Here is a 16510-nt window from a genome sequence, read left to right as displayed (position 1 = left end):
CTTCAGGCACATGTAGAAACTGCCCAAGCGAGCACCATTGAGCACATGCCCGCGTTGCAGGTTCTGTCTCCAGTCAGGACACATACAAGAGACAAGGCTGGGGTAACGACCCATCCACATGGCCATTGACTCACGCTGAGGGATTATGTCTAGGAGACAACTGGTCTACCCACACTGCAGAGCATGGCTGAGCATCATCTCTGCTTAGCCCTCACCATGCGGAGTCGGGGTCTCTTTCTCCAGCTATATCCCCCTTAAGGATGTGAGGTATGTCCCACTGGAGGGTAGGAACCAGGTCCCGCTCTCTCGATCAATCAATATTTGCTGAGTGCCAAAAGGAGCTGAGCTTCACTGGTTACTAGCTCTGTGTTCTTTGGCTCATCTGTAAAATGGGTCAGTAGCAAGGTCTGCCTTGTGGTTTGGCTTTGAAGGGACAATGCTGGAAAGTGCTCTGCATGATTCCCACGATTATTCATTAAGTGATAGCTGTTTATTATTATTTTGCGGGGGTTGGTTTTATGGGCTTGTTGGCTGAAAGGGGAGCTCTCCCCAGGGGGAAGGGGGAGGCAAATTGGGCAGCGCGGGAGGGACCCGCTAGGTAGCCCACGGCACTGCCTCGGTGCTTCCAGAGCTGGAGTCCCCTTGCCCCTCCGTCCTGGCCCCCTAAGAGCATGAGACCAAAGAGGGGGCTGATCAATCACCAGGACTTTAAAGGCTGCTTGGCTTTCATACATCGTGTCCGCCCCATGTTTCTCTTAGCTGCGTGCTAACACCCGTTTGTTTAGAGCTCACAGCAAATACATCTTGAACAGGACTTTGATCCCTGGCAGCTGTGTACGTGTGAGTGAGGCAGAGTCCCAGGGGCAGGCAGAGCCTGGGAAGAAGGCGGCTGGACTTGCCTTTCTAATGCCCTCTGGGTTTGGCCCTTCATCTCCCAAGCCCCGCCCCAGCATGCTGCCCTTGGAGGCAGAATCAAGAGCAAAAGCCCACACACCAAAGTCAGAGTCCTGGGTTCAAATCGAACTCTCTCACTGCCCAACTGTGTGACCTTGGGCAAGTCACTCAACCTCTCTGGGCATCGCTTTCCTCATGTGTTAAAAGGGCATTAGAATAGTCCTTGAAGCCACCAGTTGGAATAGGAATAAATAAAATTGTGCACAAAAACCACTTGGAGCAAGGTAGGAAGTTAACAAGTGTCTGAATGAGCATACATTTTGCTTCTGTTTGCAAGAAAGGCACCATATCCTTGTAATTAAAAGCACCAGCAGGGTCAGGTGGCAGATGACGCCATGCTCCTACTGTCCTGCTGTGTGACCTTGGGCAAGTCTCTTCCCCCTTTTTGAACCTCAGTCTCCTCATCTATAAAATGGAAATCATAATAGCACCTCTCCTTAATGGGGAAGTGCATGTGAAACTTAATGAAAGCAGTAAAGTGCTTAGAACAGTCCTTGGCACATGCTCAATAACATGACCTTCATCGCCATCACGAGTTCCAGAGTAGCACTGCCCTCACCTCTCTGAGTAGATTCCTATCAGAAACCAGTAGTAACAACAACGACAACAATAATAAAGGACTCACAGAGCTGGGGACCACGTGCGGGAGAGCCCCGCGCGTAGACAGATGATGTGATGGGTCATGGGGTCCTTGAGCTCAACGTTTCCTCAGTTTCTCCAGCCTGGGATGGAGGAAGCTGCCCCCACCCCTGCGATGATTCAGACATGACGGTGCGTGTGTGCCTCTGCGTGGCAGGTGGAAAACCACCTCTTTTTTTCAGCCTTGTTGAGAACATTCCCCTTTCGCTGAGTAGACGGCTCCATCTGGCTAGGCAGGAGGGCACGGAGGTGTTCCTGATGGTATTCCTGTCCCTTTGGCAGCAATCCAGGGCAGGTCCTCCAGGATGGCTCAGAGACAAACACAAGGAAGGACCCCCCACACGCCTCTCCCTCCCCATGGCCACCACCCCAGTCCATGGCCACTGTCACCTTTCACTGAATGACTGTGGCAGCCTCCTCATACAGGAAAGACCCAACACCCATTCTCATCTGCTCCGTTACCAGGGCTCTGAGTTGGTCAGGGGTGGCAACCTGTGCACCTGAAGGACTGCGTTTCCTAGCATCCCTTGCAGCTAGAAGAGCCATGTGCCTGAGTTCTGGCTAATGGTAGGCAGGCGGAAGCTGTTGGGAGGTCCTTTAAGAGTATCTGATTCGGCTGGCAAGGATAAAGGAGAGGGAGCAGGAGGAGGCAGGGAGGCCCTTCAGATCAGGATACAGGCCTGACACTTGGGAAGGGAGAGGGGGAAGGAAAGACATAGCTCTGAGAAAATCTTGGCTGGCCCACTGGGGGCCCCAGAGCAAAGGTCACCTGTTAGAGGCATCCCACAGAGGGTGGAAATGGCCTGGCTCCAGGACTCCACCAGCTCAGTGATCGGTGGGGAGCAGCCCAGGGCGAGTGTGGCCTTAACGTGGACACAGGACCCAGAGGTGCAGGACCTGTGGCCTGTCACATGATCCAAATCCCTCTTACAGGCTCTCATGGGAGAAGCTGCGTGGCTCACCTCCTCGCCTCTTCACCCTTGCAGGAGGGCGCAGCTGCCTGTGGCCAAGGTCCCAGGGTGCCTGGCCCTCACGACTGTCCCCTGGCTGGAGTTACCTGGATTTAAATAAAAGCAGTCATGGCGTCTGGGGTGAAACCCCCAGAAGCAAAGCCGAGAAGCGTGTTGGGAGCCCGAGCCACTTTACCACGGTTCCTGTCCTGTGTGAGGCAGGAAGGGGCAGATGGTTACTTTGTCTTTTCCTGCTTCTTAGAAGCCTTCCAGGCTGCAGGCAGCCCATAGTGGGTTTTCTGCAGCAACGTGGCTCCTGCTGAGAAGAAATGGTAAAGCCCCAGGAGCACAGCAGCGGCTGCTAGCTATGAGCCCTGGAGAAGCCTGAGGCTCTGAGGGAGACCCTGGCTCCTTCCCTCCTTTAACTTCCGGGAGTGCCAGTGTTCCTGGCTGGCGGCTATGAAGGCTGGAGTCCCGAAATCTCCTGCTCCATTTCCCATCGCCACCTCCGCTGGCTGTGTCTAATCTCCCTCTGCCTTCCTCTTCGAAGGACCCATGTGATGGCATTTAGGGTCCACCTGGAAAATTCGAGGGACTCTCAGCTCAAAATCCTTAACCCAATCACGTTTGCAAAGACACCTATTTACCTTTTATTGCCGCATAAGGCAACATTCTCAGGTTGCAGGGGTTGGGGTGTGGACCTCTATCTAGTGGGAGCTATTTCGCTGTCCCTGCCAGGGGCCCCCGCTGTCCTAGGACCCCGGCACCTCCTTCCCCAGCCCCTGACTCTGCAGGAACCCCGTCTCACTGACCTTTGCTCAGTGCCCTGCCCAGCACTGCTGCCCTGCCCTCCTTCCCAGACAGAGGGCTCCCTCTCGCTCTTTGCACTTAGGGTGCTCTGGCTTTAACTTCCTCCAGATTCAATCCATTTATCCAGAAATAATTTATTGCCCGACTATAGTCAGGCAGTACATTGACCTGAGTTCTGCTGGCAAGGAGGCAGGGTTCTGTCTCCCTAAATGGACAGAATCAAGAATAAGTCTCATCCAGCCAGTTCGGGAGTGTCCTCCAAACAGGCTGTCCTGCGGATGGATTCAGGTTCCCAAGCCCTGTCTCCCTGGTCCCGCGGCTCTGCACAGATTTATATGCGGTCCTCTAACGCCGCCTTGTGGCCCATCTTGTAGAATTGCAGGGAGCCATTCACTGCGCAGCACAAAGACCAGTAGCGAAACGAGGCGGTTTGAGTGAGCTACCCATCTAACCACCTTAACCAGTGCCTGGCACATCAAAATATGATGTTGATATTATTGTTGTTATAGGCACCTTTGTAGGCAGCACGAATACATTATCTCAAATATCCACCGCCACCCTAGAGATGAGCATTACTGGTGCTGTTTCATAAATGAACAATGAAGTTCAGAGAGGGCTACTGACATCCCCAAGGTCACACAGCAGGAAGTATCAGAGGTGGAACCAGATCCCAGGTGTCTTCCCATCTATGTCCGGGCTCTCTCCAGGGCTCGATGTCTCCGTCTCCGGATGGGCCATTGCGTGCTGTGGTTTTTCAGGGCTCGGCTGCGGAAGGGAAGAGGAGAGCGGGGTAGGTGGTCGCCCTGTGGGCTCCAAAAGGAAAGGCAGGCGCGGCAGGCAGGCCCGGCATCTGGGTTGGCTGGGGACGCTCTGCTTGCACAGAAGGGCAGAAATCGGCCTTGGGCCTTTGGCCCTGGAGACACGCACCCCCCCCCCACCACCACCCCGTGCTCTGAGGTGGTGTCTTTGAAGGTACAAAGTTTGTCCTGCCACGATTATATCACCCATGGGACAATGCTGGCACCAGCGTGCCCTGTGGTGTCAGTTTCCCTCACCGGCTGACAAGCCCCATCAGAGCGGGCGCCATCCAGACTTGGTTATCACCGTGTCTCAGTGGCCGACACAGAGCAAGAGCCCATCAGATATTTGAACAAATGAACGAACGAACGGATGGACGAACGAACATGCTTGCTCTGTCGAGTTGAACCACAGCCAAATTTAGCGACTGTCAGGACTATATTTCCCACTTGTCGATGTTTTATCATAAAGGAACGTAAGGCTCAGATAAACTTGGGACACACTGTGAAAAACAGGAGTCTTGACTGAAGGACTTTTCTGAGACTTTAATGTCCCCAGGTGCCCTGAGAGTTTGTAGGGCTGAGTTATGTACACAGGTTTTTCTCAACCTACTTGGACGCGCTTCTCCTCCCTCCATAGAAGACGTAGGGACACCTTGCTGGATGCTCTTGCACAAAACACAGTTTGGGAGGTGTTTTCTGCAGCTCTGACATTGGATCAGAACAGGGCCTCACCCTGTTTTCCGTGCCATTCAGGATGTCGCCCTCAGCAGAAGCGAATAGAACGATGGTGCCTGAGAACCATTAAAAGCCACGCGGAAGCCATGGGCTCACAATCTGGCCCACTTCCTGATTTTGCCAATAAAGTTTTATTAGAACACATTCACCACACTTATTTGTGTGGCTGCTCAGAGTGGCAGAGTTGAGTAGTTGTGACAGATACACAACTGTATGGCTCACACCCTACCGAAACAGTGTGCTGACTGTTGGTTTAGATCCTTAAAAAAAATAAATCTTGGTACACTTTCCCATGAAGGCTGTTGGAGGCAGACAAAGAGGGACAGGCCTGGGACCTGCAGGGGCCGGCAGCTGGAGGGAGGGGGGCCACAGCAATTCTGATTCATCTGTTTGTCATGAAAGGCCGTTTTTACACAGCTTGTGTTGCGCACCTGCCGGGCACCAGCGTTGGGGCGCTCTTGGCGCATCTCAGGCTTGGTTCTCGGGAAGCTGACTCATAGGCGGAGTTTAGCACACAGGGGGTTTCCTCGGGGGTGCCCGTGGCATCGGGGGCCACCTGGGAAGGGGCGGGAAGGGAGCAGAAGTGGGCAAGGGGAGTCAGCTTGAGCTGAGTGACCAAAGGGGCCTGAGCTGACCTTTTGGGACATTCTGAACACAGGCCGAGATCTCAAGGGCGCCCCTTCGTAGGGCAAGGAGGCTGGGCCTCTGTAACTCCCTGTGTCACGCAGTCACTGGGTGGCGGCGCTGCAGGCAGTGGCGACCTGGGAGGCGGCAGCTCTGCAGCTGAGGAGACTCTGCAAACTGACCTTCGCAGAACGGGGCGGGGCGGGGGTGGGGGCGTGCTGGGCGGCATATCCCACTATCCTCCATAGCGAGCACAGGCAGGCATGGTCTTTGCCGGGTGAGCCTCACCTTCTAGAGGGCCATCCATCATTCAACACACGGACAAGCAAGTACCTATGGAATTGCAAGTGGCTGGGGGAAATGGAAGCTGTGTCCAGCGGCAGAATCAGCATGGCCCTGAGACAGGCTGGGGTGTTCTTTCTGGGGGTGAAGCATTGAAGCTGAGGCCCAGGGCATGAGCTGGGCGTGGTCAGATGGAGTTGAAGGATGAGCTCAGGACAAGCAGAGGCTCTGAAATGGTGGGTCAGTCTCCTGGGGCTGATGTAAGAGAGGACCACAATCTGGGTGGCTTAGAGCAGCAGAAACGTGTCCCCTCAAAGCACTAGGGCCTGGAAGGCTGAAATTCTGGTGTTCACGGGGCAGAGCTGGCTCTGAATGCTCCTCCAGCTTCTGGCGGGCGCCAGCAGCCCTTGGCGTGCAGCGGCATCACTGGAGGCCAGCCTCCATGATTGCCTGGAGTTCTCCCTGCGTGTCTGTGTTTGCACGTGGCCTCCTTACAAGGACACCAGACACTGAACTTGAGGCTCACCCTAAATCCAGGATGATCTCCTCTCCACATCCTCAACCGGTTACATTGGCAGAGACCCTGTTTCCAAATGAGCTCATATCCACAGCTTCCAAGGACTTCAACGTATGCTGTAGGGGACACAATTCAGCCACAGCATGCTGGAAAAGCAGGAAGTGGCCCGCGTGGCCAGGGCTGGGGGGGAGGAGTGGCGGCCAGTGACTGTCCCTTAAAGGACCTCAAGGTCAAAGTGAGGAAATAAACTTTCTTTTCAGACCAGGACTTGGTGGGCAGCCCTTTTGTGCAAAGGAGGCATCTGCCTGTGACACAGCTGGAAAAAAAAAACAAGAAAATGAAGGACAATTCTGGTTTTATTCCCAGTTCACCCCCGGATTGCCATGCCTTGGGCCCAGGGCCAGTGTGGCAGCCGGCAGGGCTGAACAGGGCCTCCGGAGTCCCGGGTGAGACCTCCGTCTGCTTGTCTCCTCGGAATGGGCCTCACTTTCCCCAGCCACGTTCTGTTTGATGAATGATTTGTGACTCCCGTTGTGACTATTTATGGTTCACTGCCGAAAGCAGGAGGGGCCTCCCCATCTCTGATGTTCAGTCCCCAGCAGCGCCTGGAGGGGAGCAGCAAGACTCAGCTACCATCTGCCACTGGTGAGCTGCCTGATGTCCGTGCAGGTGTGGCCGAGGCTGGCGCCCACCTGGCCTGCTGTCTCAAGTGACTCTGGCCACCGCGATCCCTCGAGATGCTTCTGCAGATGCCTTAGAATAGGGGGCTGCTCTTCTGAGGGGCTTCTGGGGTGATGGGCCATGAAATGCTGGGGCCACAGTCAAGGTGTCAGGTGGTGACAGTCAGGGCAATGGTCTTCAGCTCCCGTAGCTGCCCTGACTTCCTGATTCCTGGGAGTGACCACAGGTAGAGAGGCGCAAAAGGAGCCTCTTAGAACCTGAATTGGGTCTCTACTGTGTGACCTTGAGTGCACATCTTCTTCTTTCTGGGCCTCTGTTTCCTTGTGCGTCAATGGATGGGACCGTGACTATCTCTGACTCTTTCTAAATACTGGTACTATTTCTTAAACCACACATGGCTTATTGGCGACAAAGGGGACTGCTTTCCAGAGAAGAAAACTGGCAGACAGCTCCTTAACAAAGTGTTCAGAGTTCCCATGCGCCAGTTAGGGACAAATTCACATTTAACTGACTCAAATCATGCAGAAATATCGGATCAACCCACCAAGAGATGCTCCTTAACCCAGTTGGCCGGGATCCTTCAAAAGCACCAGGCTCATGAAAGATGAAGAAAGACTGAGGATACACAGCAGGTTTTAAAGGGGTCTAAGGAAATATGACGAGGAATAGCATTGTGAACTACGGAACAGGAGGAAAAAAATGAATTAGGTTTTTACAAAATTAAACACACACCCAACAATTGCCCCTCCCCTCAGAAATCCTGTATTGTCTAGAGAAAACGCTATTACCAATTTCTCATTTATTCCCCGCGAGACAGCCAAGTGCAGGGAAAAATCCAGCATTTTCTACAAAGGGCCAGGGACGAAACGCATTCAGCTTCTGCCCAACACTGTTCTCCCCAAAACAACAACAAAGCAACTGTAGAGGAGGCACGAATGAGTGGGTGCGGCTCCGGGCCAATAAAACTTTATTGACAAGCACTGCAATTTGAATTTCCTATCATGTTAATGAGTCATAAAACACCATTTTTCTTTTGCTATTTTCCCACAACCATTTAAAAATGTGGAGGAGGTTAGGAGGTAAAGGATTGAGCAACAAGGAGTAAGGACTCATGGGCGCGGGCAGCCTTGGGGCGGCTGATGGCGGGGGTGCGGATGAGGGGACTAAACGGTAATGGGAAAAATGCAATAAAGATTAAATAAAAAAATAAAAATAAAAACGCGGAAAACATTCTTCTTAGCTGGGAAGCCATAGCAAAATGGGCGGCAGGCAAACGCAGCCAGGATATGGCCTGCCGATCTGCATTTAGCAGCAAGCAGGCGGGCAGAGAGACTTTTTCTTTCCCAGTAAGGAAGCGCGTGTATGCGCCTTGCTTTCTGCCTTTAGCAATGGACGTTGGCAGTTATTCCATATCGATAAGTAATGAGGCCCTCCATCCTTTTAATTGTCAAAATATTTTTCAAAAAATATTTAATACGCTCCTTAGTGTAGAATCACTTTAGGTTTACAGAAGAGTTGTGAGGATGTTAGAGTTTTCACAGACGCCACACGCAGCTTCCTCTGTTTTGAGCATGACCCTTGGCACAATGAACTGACGGTGATACTTTGTCGTTAACTGAAGGCCATGCTCTCTTCCAACGTCCTCCCAGTTTTCTCCCACGTCTGCTTGCCGTCCCAGGATCCCACGCAAGACACCATGTCTCCTTTAGTCATCACATCTCTTTGGGTTCCTCTTGGCTATGACAGGGTCTCAGACTTTCCTTGTTTTTGATGATCTGGTTTCTTTTCTGTTTGTTTTGGAGAGAGAAGAAGGAAGGGAGAGAAAGAAGCGCCAATGTGTGGCTCCACAGAGTTAAGCACTCACTAGGTGATTCTCGTGTGTGCCCTGACCACGGAGCGAACCTACAACCTTGCAACCTTGACGAATCGGGACGACGCTCCAGCCATCTGAGCCACTAAGCCTGGGCAAGCTTGGTATTTTTGAAGCATTCTGGTTAGGGATTTGGGAGGATGGCCCTCCACTGGGGTTTGTCTGACGCTGTCCCCTAACTGGGCTCCTCACTTGGAGAATATTGACCTCAGTGTTCTCTCCGCATCCTGTCTCTCTCAGCCCCTTTCCAGCTCCCTCCCCACGGCTGGCCCTCCCCTGACAGGCAATGAATTCCCTCAGGTGCAGGCCCACTGGTGAAGGCAGCCGTGGGCGGGGCTGGCTCACACCTGGAGGATTTTTTTTTAAATTCCCAGGTATAATCGGAAAGGCCAGCCTCATTGGGTGCAGGTGCCTCCCATCGTGTTTGCTGGGAGAGAAAAGGAGACAGGAGACAAAACAGGAAGTCAGGAGAGCAAGGAGACTATTAATAACCTTATAACGTGGCTGTTATTAAACGCACGGGCATAGACGGCCCAGGAATGGTCCCTCCTTCCGCGACATGTGGCGACCATATTTTCTTGGCCTGGCGTTGAAATGTGCGGATTGGCAAAGAGCATTTCATTTTCTTTTAATACCTCCTGATTTGTGAATTTCTTTAGGGGACGCTACGTGTAGTTGCGCATTTTAATAAAGGCAGTTCATGAAAATAATAAAATAAAAGAACACGAAACCAGGACTGGCTGGGCAACCTACACTTGACCTCTCATAAAAGGCTGAGGTCTCAGAGCTGCTTCATAAAGCCTGCTCCAGCCTGTCCTGACCAAGGTCACACATTTCAGGAAAAAAAAAACAAAAACAAAAACCTAATTGTCATGTAACTAAAGAGTAGTTTTACACATATCAGTACATATCTGTTGAATAAATAAATGGCTTTGAAACACAGTGACTCCTGAGATGCTTGGCTTAGGCTCCAGGGTGTATTTTTGCATGTGTATGTGTGTTTGCACTGAATAGACAGTCAACAGCTGACACTGAGAGAGTGAAATTTGATCTTCAGAGTAACTTAGTAGAAAGCAAGTAAAGCCTCCAGCAGTGCATTGAATAGTGTCCCGAAAAATGATATGACCATGTTTTAATCCCTGGAACCTTGGAGTGACCTTATCAGCATGTACAATTAAGGGTTTCGAGGTGAGATCCTTCTAGATTTAAGATGGCCCCTAAACCCAATGGTGTCCTATTAAGTGTCCTAATAAGAGAAAAGGGAAGGGACAGAATTGGCTCAGACACTGGAGGGCAGAAGCCCAGGTGAAGAGGGAGGGAGGGCGGAGTGATGGGAGTTACCGCCAGGGACACCTGGGGCAGAAAGGGCCCGCAGTGATTCTCACCCAGAGCCCTCCAAGGCCTTGCAGCCAGCTGACACCTTGCCTTCGGATTTCTGGCCTCCAGAGCTGTGACAGAAGAGATTTCTGTTGTGTTCAGCCTCTAAAGTGCTGGTAATTTATTACAGCAGCCGAAGAAACCAATACACCCCATAATCCTCTAAAGCTGCTTTACTCTTCTGGTTCCCAGTTTACTTGCTGGCAAAACCAGGATGTTTTATTTCCAATGTACACATTCCAAAAGTTACAGGTGGTATTCAATAACTGATTCATGGCACTTGCTAACCTCTCTGGGCCTGTTTCTGCATTTCTAAAAGGGAAGCAAGAATCCCCGATCCTGTCTCTATTCTCAGGTTTAGGACTCAATAGCATAAAATAGCAAAAAAGTCTAAAACGATTTCCTCACACAGCCGCTGAATCCTCCGCAAACCTCCGCCTATGTTAGACACCAGCGCCCCCTGCCGACTTTGCATTGGTCTCATCCGGCACCGCCACACAGCCTGCGCCTGCGCAGAATGCAAGCGTTAGGCCCGCCTCTTGTGGCTGTGACTTCCTTAGGTCGCTCAGACTTTGGTAACGCCCACTTCCGGGGCGGGCTTAGGTCTGGAGCACGTGACTCTAGCCTGTCTCGCTAAAGATGGCGGCGCCCATACCTGCAGCGTGAAAGTGGTTTCCTCAGCTGTCCCTCAGTGCTGGAATCAAAACAGTGGCACCGTGCGCCATGTCGCGATTGATCGTGAAGAACCTCCCGAATGGGGTGAGTGCAGGGCCTGACCCGGAAACCTGAAATTAGGACCAGCAGGCAGCCGGGGGTTGGTAGGGAGGCAGCTGTGGAGAATTGAGGGGGTTTGGCTCTGTGGCAGGACTCCAAACGGATCCGAAAACCCAAAGAGCAGGATCTTCGGTTTATCTTCACTTGACAGTGCCAGGGAAGGACAGTGATTGCTCAGGTCTTCACAGCTGGCCTGTGGAGACCTGACCCCCAACTGGGTAACTCTTCCCGGGGGGATGCCAGTCCGCACCTCGTGCCGAATGTCTGCTCCCGCAACCCCTCTCATCCGATCCCATTTTGTTGTTGACTCGTGACTGGTAGCCTTTTCGCACTCAGGACTTTTGGGGAGGCTCATGGGAATAATAGGCTCAGGCCCTGCGATCCAGTTCCCAGTCCCGGCTTTAGGGCTGGACGGATTAGCTGAGACAGCTGAGTGGATGTGAAGGGCTTTAAACCATTTATCCAGTACTTGCACCTGTTTCCCTAGAGTCCAGCACAGAGCCAGTGATAGGCATTCAGTAGACACATGCCCAGTAAGTGAATGAAGAAAGAGATGAATGTGTGACGTATCAGATGAGTGGGTGCAGAGCACCATTCTTACCTATTTCCCTGTAACTTTGAATGTATGGAAAACTTTCCACACCGCTGCTGCTAGTAAGCTCATCCCCAAAATCCAAAGTGTGCCATTTGGATGCTGTGAGAGATCTTCCGCACTCTGACTCTACCCCTTGGGACTCTCTCTTCTTAGAAAGAGTGAGGACACAAATCCATCTGTTTTATTGCTGTGGTTTTTTAACCTTACCTCTCTGCCTCTCCTCCCCCCCCCCACGGATTGGGGGTTGGGAGGCTATGACACAATTTTAAAAATTCAAACAGTACAGTAGTGTATAAAATGAGAAGCAAAATTGTTCCATCCTAACAGCCCACAGGGGAGGAAGATCCCATTGCAGTTGTTCTGAGTCTTGATTTCCTCGTTGATGAAGTGGGTAGGGGACTTGCTCAAGGCCACTCAGCCAGTAAGTGTTCAAGCGAGAGATGGAACCAGGTCTAATTGTAAAGCACACTCTGTCACCACCCCGTCTAAGGTCCCCCTTGGGGAAGCTGCAGCCTCCAATTTCCAGCCCATTCTGTCCCCTTGGCTCTGAGGCCTCCCAGCTCCTCCCTCACGGCACCCCCTCTGCCCTAGATGAAGGAGGAGCGATTCAGGCAGCTGTTCGCAGCCTTCGGCACGCTCACGGACTGCAGCCTCAAGTTCACCAAAGACGGCAAGTTCCGCAAGTTCGGCTTCATCGGCTTCAAGTCCGAAGAAGAGGCCCAGAAGGCACTGAACCATTTCAACAAGAGTTTTATCAACACTTCCCGGATCACGGTGAGTCGGCATGAGTCTCACCTGTACCCGTCTTTCGAAAATGATCTTTCCCTCGCTCTGCTCTCCACTTTGGACCGTGATGTCGTTGGTGTTCCTCGCGTGTTCTCAATCTTGCATGCCTACCGGTCCCCAGGAGAGCTCGTTAAAACAGTTTACTGGGTCCTATTTTTCAGAGTTTCTCATTCAGTGTGTTGGGGGAGGGGGACCTAAGAATTTGCATGTCTAACAAGCTCACAGATGTTGTGATACCACCTGTTTGCATCATTCGTTCACGCACCTGTTCAGCCAGCACTCAGTGAGCGCTCACTTGATACCGGGAATTTAGAGAGAATGTGGTACCCCAGCCCCATCCTCATGGAGCCCAAAGCCTACAGACGGGGGTTGGGGGGCACCAGGTAAACAGGCTGCTTTCAGTCAGTGTGGTCAGTGCTGAAGAACAAAAGGGGCCCCTTTCCTTGCTAGGGGGTGAGTGGTAAGTCAGGAGAGCTTCCTGGAGGAGGAGGTCCCACCCTTGTCAGTCATGTACATTTAATGACTTGGTTAAAAACATTTGTAACACTTTGTTGAGAAGGAAAAAATCAGATACTGGACAAGTATATATCACATTACCCCATTTATAGAATCACATCCTGCATCTGTGTGTGTGTTATAAGTGCGTAGAGCCATGTGGAAGCATTTTTGCCAAAATAGTAATTGCTCTCTGGGTGACAGGAAGGAATTGGGGTAAAAAAAATTTTTTTCGCTTTTCACTATTGTCTGAATTTTGTACATTGAGCACACGTCATTGTAACTGGAACAACAGCTATATTAAAAAGTTCACACGAAGGGGTGTGACAAAGTGGCAGCCCCTTCCCCAGGGGAGTAGCGGGTTGACTGGTGTCCCCTTGACTGTGGCAGGAAGTACCCGCTGGGGCCCCCAGCAGGGCCGCCTCTCACAAAGGTCATCTCAGGGTGTGTTGGAGGGTTTAGGGCCAGAGAGGGGTGTCGGCTGTGGCGTGACATGCGGTGCCCTTCCACACCGCACGGTGCCTCCGCGCTCTCCCCAGTCCCCGAGAGCTGTTCTTGGGCCAGTCGAGCGCACTTCATAGTGGTTATAGGAACGTGACAGCCGTTAGCTCTGCATCGCCTTGGGCCATTACTCCGTGCCACCCTTTGGATTGGATGGCAGAGAACACAGGCTCCAGACAGAGTCAGAGTCCCCGAATTCCGGTCTCCATTCTGTCGCTCTCTACCCGGGTGACTGGGGCAAGTTACTTAACTCCCCTGCGCCTCGGGGCCCTGATCTGAGAGGTGGGGAGTCACGGTCCCTCCCTAGCGCTGTTGGGAGGCTCCATGTACTTGTACTCACAAAGCACCGAGACTCCCGGTGTGAAGGGTTCTAAGGTGTTAGTGACCACAGTGACTTTGAAGAGGGCAAAGCCAAGGGTGGGGAGGATAAGGAATTTGCTTCAGCCAACTCAGCTAGTCGGTGGCAGTTGTCTTTTTAAAGAGCCCAAGCTCTGAGGTGCTGAAGTCGGGCACCCGGGCTGGGCAGAGTGGCAGGTGCCACCGTCATCGCCCCCTCTCCCCCACGCAGGTGGAGTTCTGCAAGTCCTTTGGGGACCCGACAAAGCCCCGAGCCTGGAGCAAGCATGCCCAGAAAGCAAGCCAGTCCGAGCCGCCTCCAGAGGACAAAGACTCCCTGCCCGCAGAAGCTAAGAAAGTGCGTGGAAGGTCACTCCTGCCCTCGAGCCTGGTTTCAGCAGGCTGGGGACCCCTGGGGGCTCAGCGCGGTGGGAAGAGGGAGGGCCGGAGGGCCCCTCTTGTCTTTCCTGAAGGCAGCCTTTCCCACAGCAGTAGTTTCACCTCCCCTCACCCTTCCCCAGTGACGCTCCCTGCCTGTGCCTTCTGTTTCTAGGGCAAGAAGAAAAAGGCAGCAAGTGAACTGGAGAAGGTGAGTCTGTGCTGTTGACCGAGGGAGTGGGCCCCCAGGTGTGGCCCTGGGGGGCTGGGGGCGGCTGGGAGAAGGCACGTCCATGGCTTCTTGTCCGGTGAAGAGTCCACCCTGCCCGCCCCGGACTGGCCCAGCTGACCCCAGGGTCCTCCCGATGCAGGGAAGGGAACTGGGAGGATGCGCTTACCCTCCCGACAGTCAGGAGGGGTGGGCCTGACCTGAGCCTGCTCTTCTTCCCGCGGCGGTGCCGCCAGCTGAAGGAGGACACTGAGTTCCAGGAGTTCCTGTCAGTCCACCAGAAGCGGACACAGGCAGCCACGTGGGCTAACGACGCCTTGGGCGCGGAGCCCTTGAAAGGGAAGAGCAAGCCGGCCAGTGACTACCTGAACTTCGACTCCGACTCCGGCCAGGAGAGCGAGGAGGAGGGCGCTGGGGAGGACCCGGGAGGTAAGGGCGTTGCATCTGTGAGTTCCCGCATGGTTCCCGCACGCTTCCGGGCCTGCGCTTTCCAGCAGGGGGCCCCTCGGTGCCAGACAGCAGTTGCCGTTGGTTTTCCCAACAGCAGGAACATTGACCTGGACTGATTTTGGTCACTTCTTCATTCAGTCACTCAAGTATTGGGCACCGACACTATGCCAGGCGCGGCTTTAGGCACTGGGGGCACAACAGTGAGCAAGAGGCAGAAGGATCCTGCCCCTGTGGAGCTGTCATCCTAGCTGGGGGAGAGACACCACCAAGGAGTTAGTCCCCTGCTTAGCACAATACAGGAAGACAAGTGCCGCAGAGAGGAGGCAGGGAAGGGGAGAGGAGAGGTCCCGGGGAAGGCCTCCGGGGAGGTGTCGCTTGACAAAGGTCGCGAGGAGGCGGGGGACGAGCCCCTGTCCTCGGAAGGTGCTCTCCGTGTAGTGCGGGGGGATGGGTACGCGAGCAGTTGCAGTCCAGACTAAGGGTGGTCGAGAGTAGGGAGTCAATTTTGGCTTAAAGGAAGAGAATGAATTTGATGGGAATGCTATGCATGGTTAAGCCTCTGCAGAGCAAGGAGGGGCTGTGGGGGAGGGAACAGCTGGGCAGAGGACACGCAGACCTGGGGGCGCCCCGCGTGGCTCAGTGCGGCTATGGCCCGGGGAGCTGGCGCGGGAGGGGAAGGCTGTCGGCTCAGCCGGCGGGATGGGCAGGCGCTCCGCTGTCTTCCCGGGGGCGCCTAGAAACCACTGGAAGCCCTCACCCAGGAGCGGCAGAAAACCCCACAGGTTGCAATTGAAAGAAAAAATGATGAGGGCAAGGCTGGTGCAGGAACCACATAGTCCTCACCATGTGGCACTTAAAATACCCAAACTCCAGCGTTTGCCCCCATTTGACATTTATCAGAGGGCTCACCGGGGCTGCGTGGCATGGGGCCCCCGGTCGTGGTGGGCTCGGCACCGCCCTGCCCTGTGCGTCCCAGACGCTGGTGTGCACACGGCCGTTGCCAATTCCCAGCCTCCCTGTCTTCCCAGGAGGGGACAGCCCCACACCGAAGGCGGCTGTGCAGAAGGAGCTGTCGGACATGGATTACCTGAAATCCAAGGTGGTGAGGGCCGGCTCGCTGTCTTCCTTGGAGGAGGAGGAGAGTGAGGATGAAGCCGTGAGCAGTGATGCACAGAGTGAGGACGAGGGAGAGGATTCCTGCACTGCCCCCGCCCAGCGGGACCAAGAGAAGACAGGGCAGGGCCCAGAGCAGGGGACCCCATCTGGGAACAAGAAGCCACAGGAGGCCAGAGCCAAGGTGCGTGAGGCCCGGGGTGTGCAGGGCACCCAGGGGCAGAGGGGGAGGTCTGTGCGCACTCGCCCCGCTCCCTGCAGGCCGAGGCCTGGCTGCCCTCTGTGGGGAGGTGCTGGCAGACGCTAGCGTCACTATACTTTGTGTTTAGCGGCAGAGTGGACAGACGTCAGCCCCCAGTCAGCGGTAGTAGATAAAATTAATTGAGCACTTATTACGTGCCAGGTACACTACCTGCCACGTCATTTGTCATTGACTCTCATGACAGTTGTGGGGGCAGGTACCCTTCATGTCCTGCTTTATCGAGGAGGGAACTCCAGCCCGCAAGAGGGAAGTGACTGGCACAAGGTCACCGCTGGGAAGTGAAGGAGCCAGGACTCAGACCCTGGTATGCTGGGCTCTGAAGTTCAGATTAGAAACGTTGGGTGCGACCCCC

The 16510-nt window shown here is 53.7% G+C and overlaps 1 protein-coding gene across 1 annotated transcript in view; it reads left to right on the top strand.

The window, feature by feature from the left end:
- The first annotated feature begins 10846 nt into the window (after positions 1 to 10846).
- RBM19 (RNA binding motif protein 19) overlaps positions 10847 to 16510 on the top strand; it is a 107588-nt gene continuing 101924 nt past the window's right edge. Inside the window, exons 1-6 of the mRNA XM_054593929.1 lie at positions 10847 to 10998; positions 12200 to 12382; positions 13959 to 14084; positions 14280 to 14315; positions 14570 to 14762; positions 15812 to 16080. Of these exons, the coding sequence (XP_054449904.1) occupies positions 10963 to 10998; positions 12200 to 12382; positions 13959 to 14084; positions 14280 to 14315; positions 14570 to 14762; positions 15812 to 16080 (843 nt within the window). The 5' untranslated portion in view covers positions 10847 to 10962. The remainder of the gene's footprint in view (positions 10999 to 12199; positions 12383 to 13958; positions 14085 to 14279; positions 14316 to 14569; positions 14763 to 15811; positions 16081 to 16510) is intronic.

This window comes from Pteronotus mesoamericanus, unplaced genomic scaffold (genome assembly GCF_021234165.1).
Source record: "Pteronotus mesoamericanus isolate MK-2021 breed Mesoamerican mustached bat unplaced genomic scaffold, CSHL_Meso_final scaffold_507, whole genome shotgun sequence".
In the NCBI taxonomy this organism is placed as follows: domain Eukaryota; kingdom Metazoa; phylum Chordata; class Mammalia; order Chiroptera; family Mormoopidae; genus Pteronotus; species Pteronotus mesoamericanus.
The sequence above is the reverse complement of the archived record's forward strand: the minus strand, read 5'-3'. Positions and strand labels throughout refer to the sequence as shown.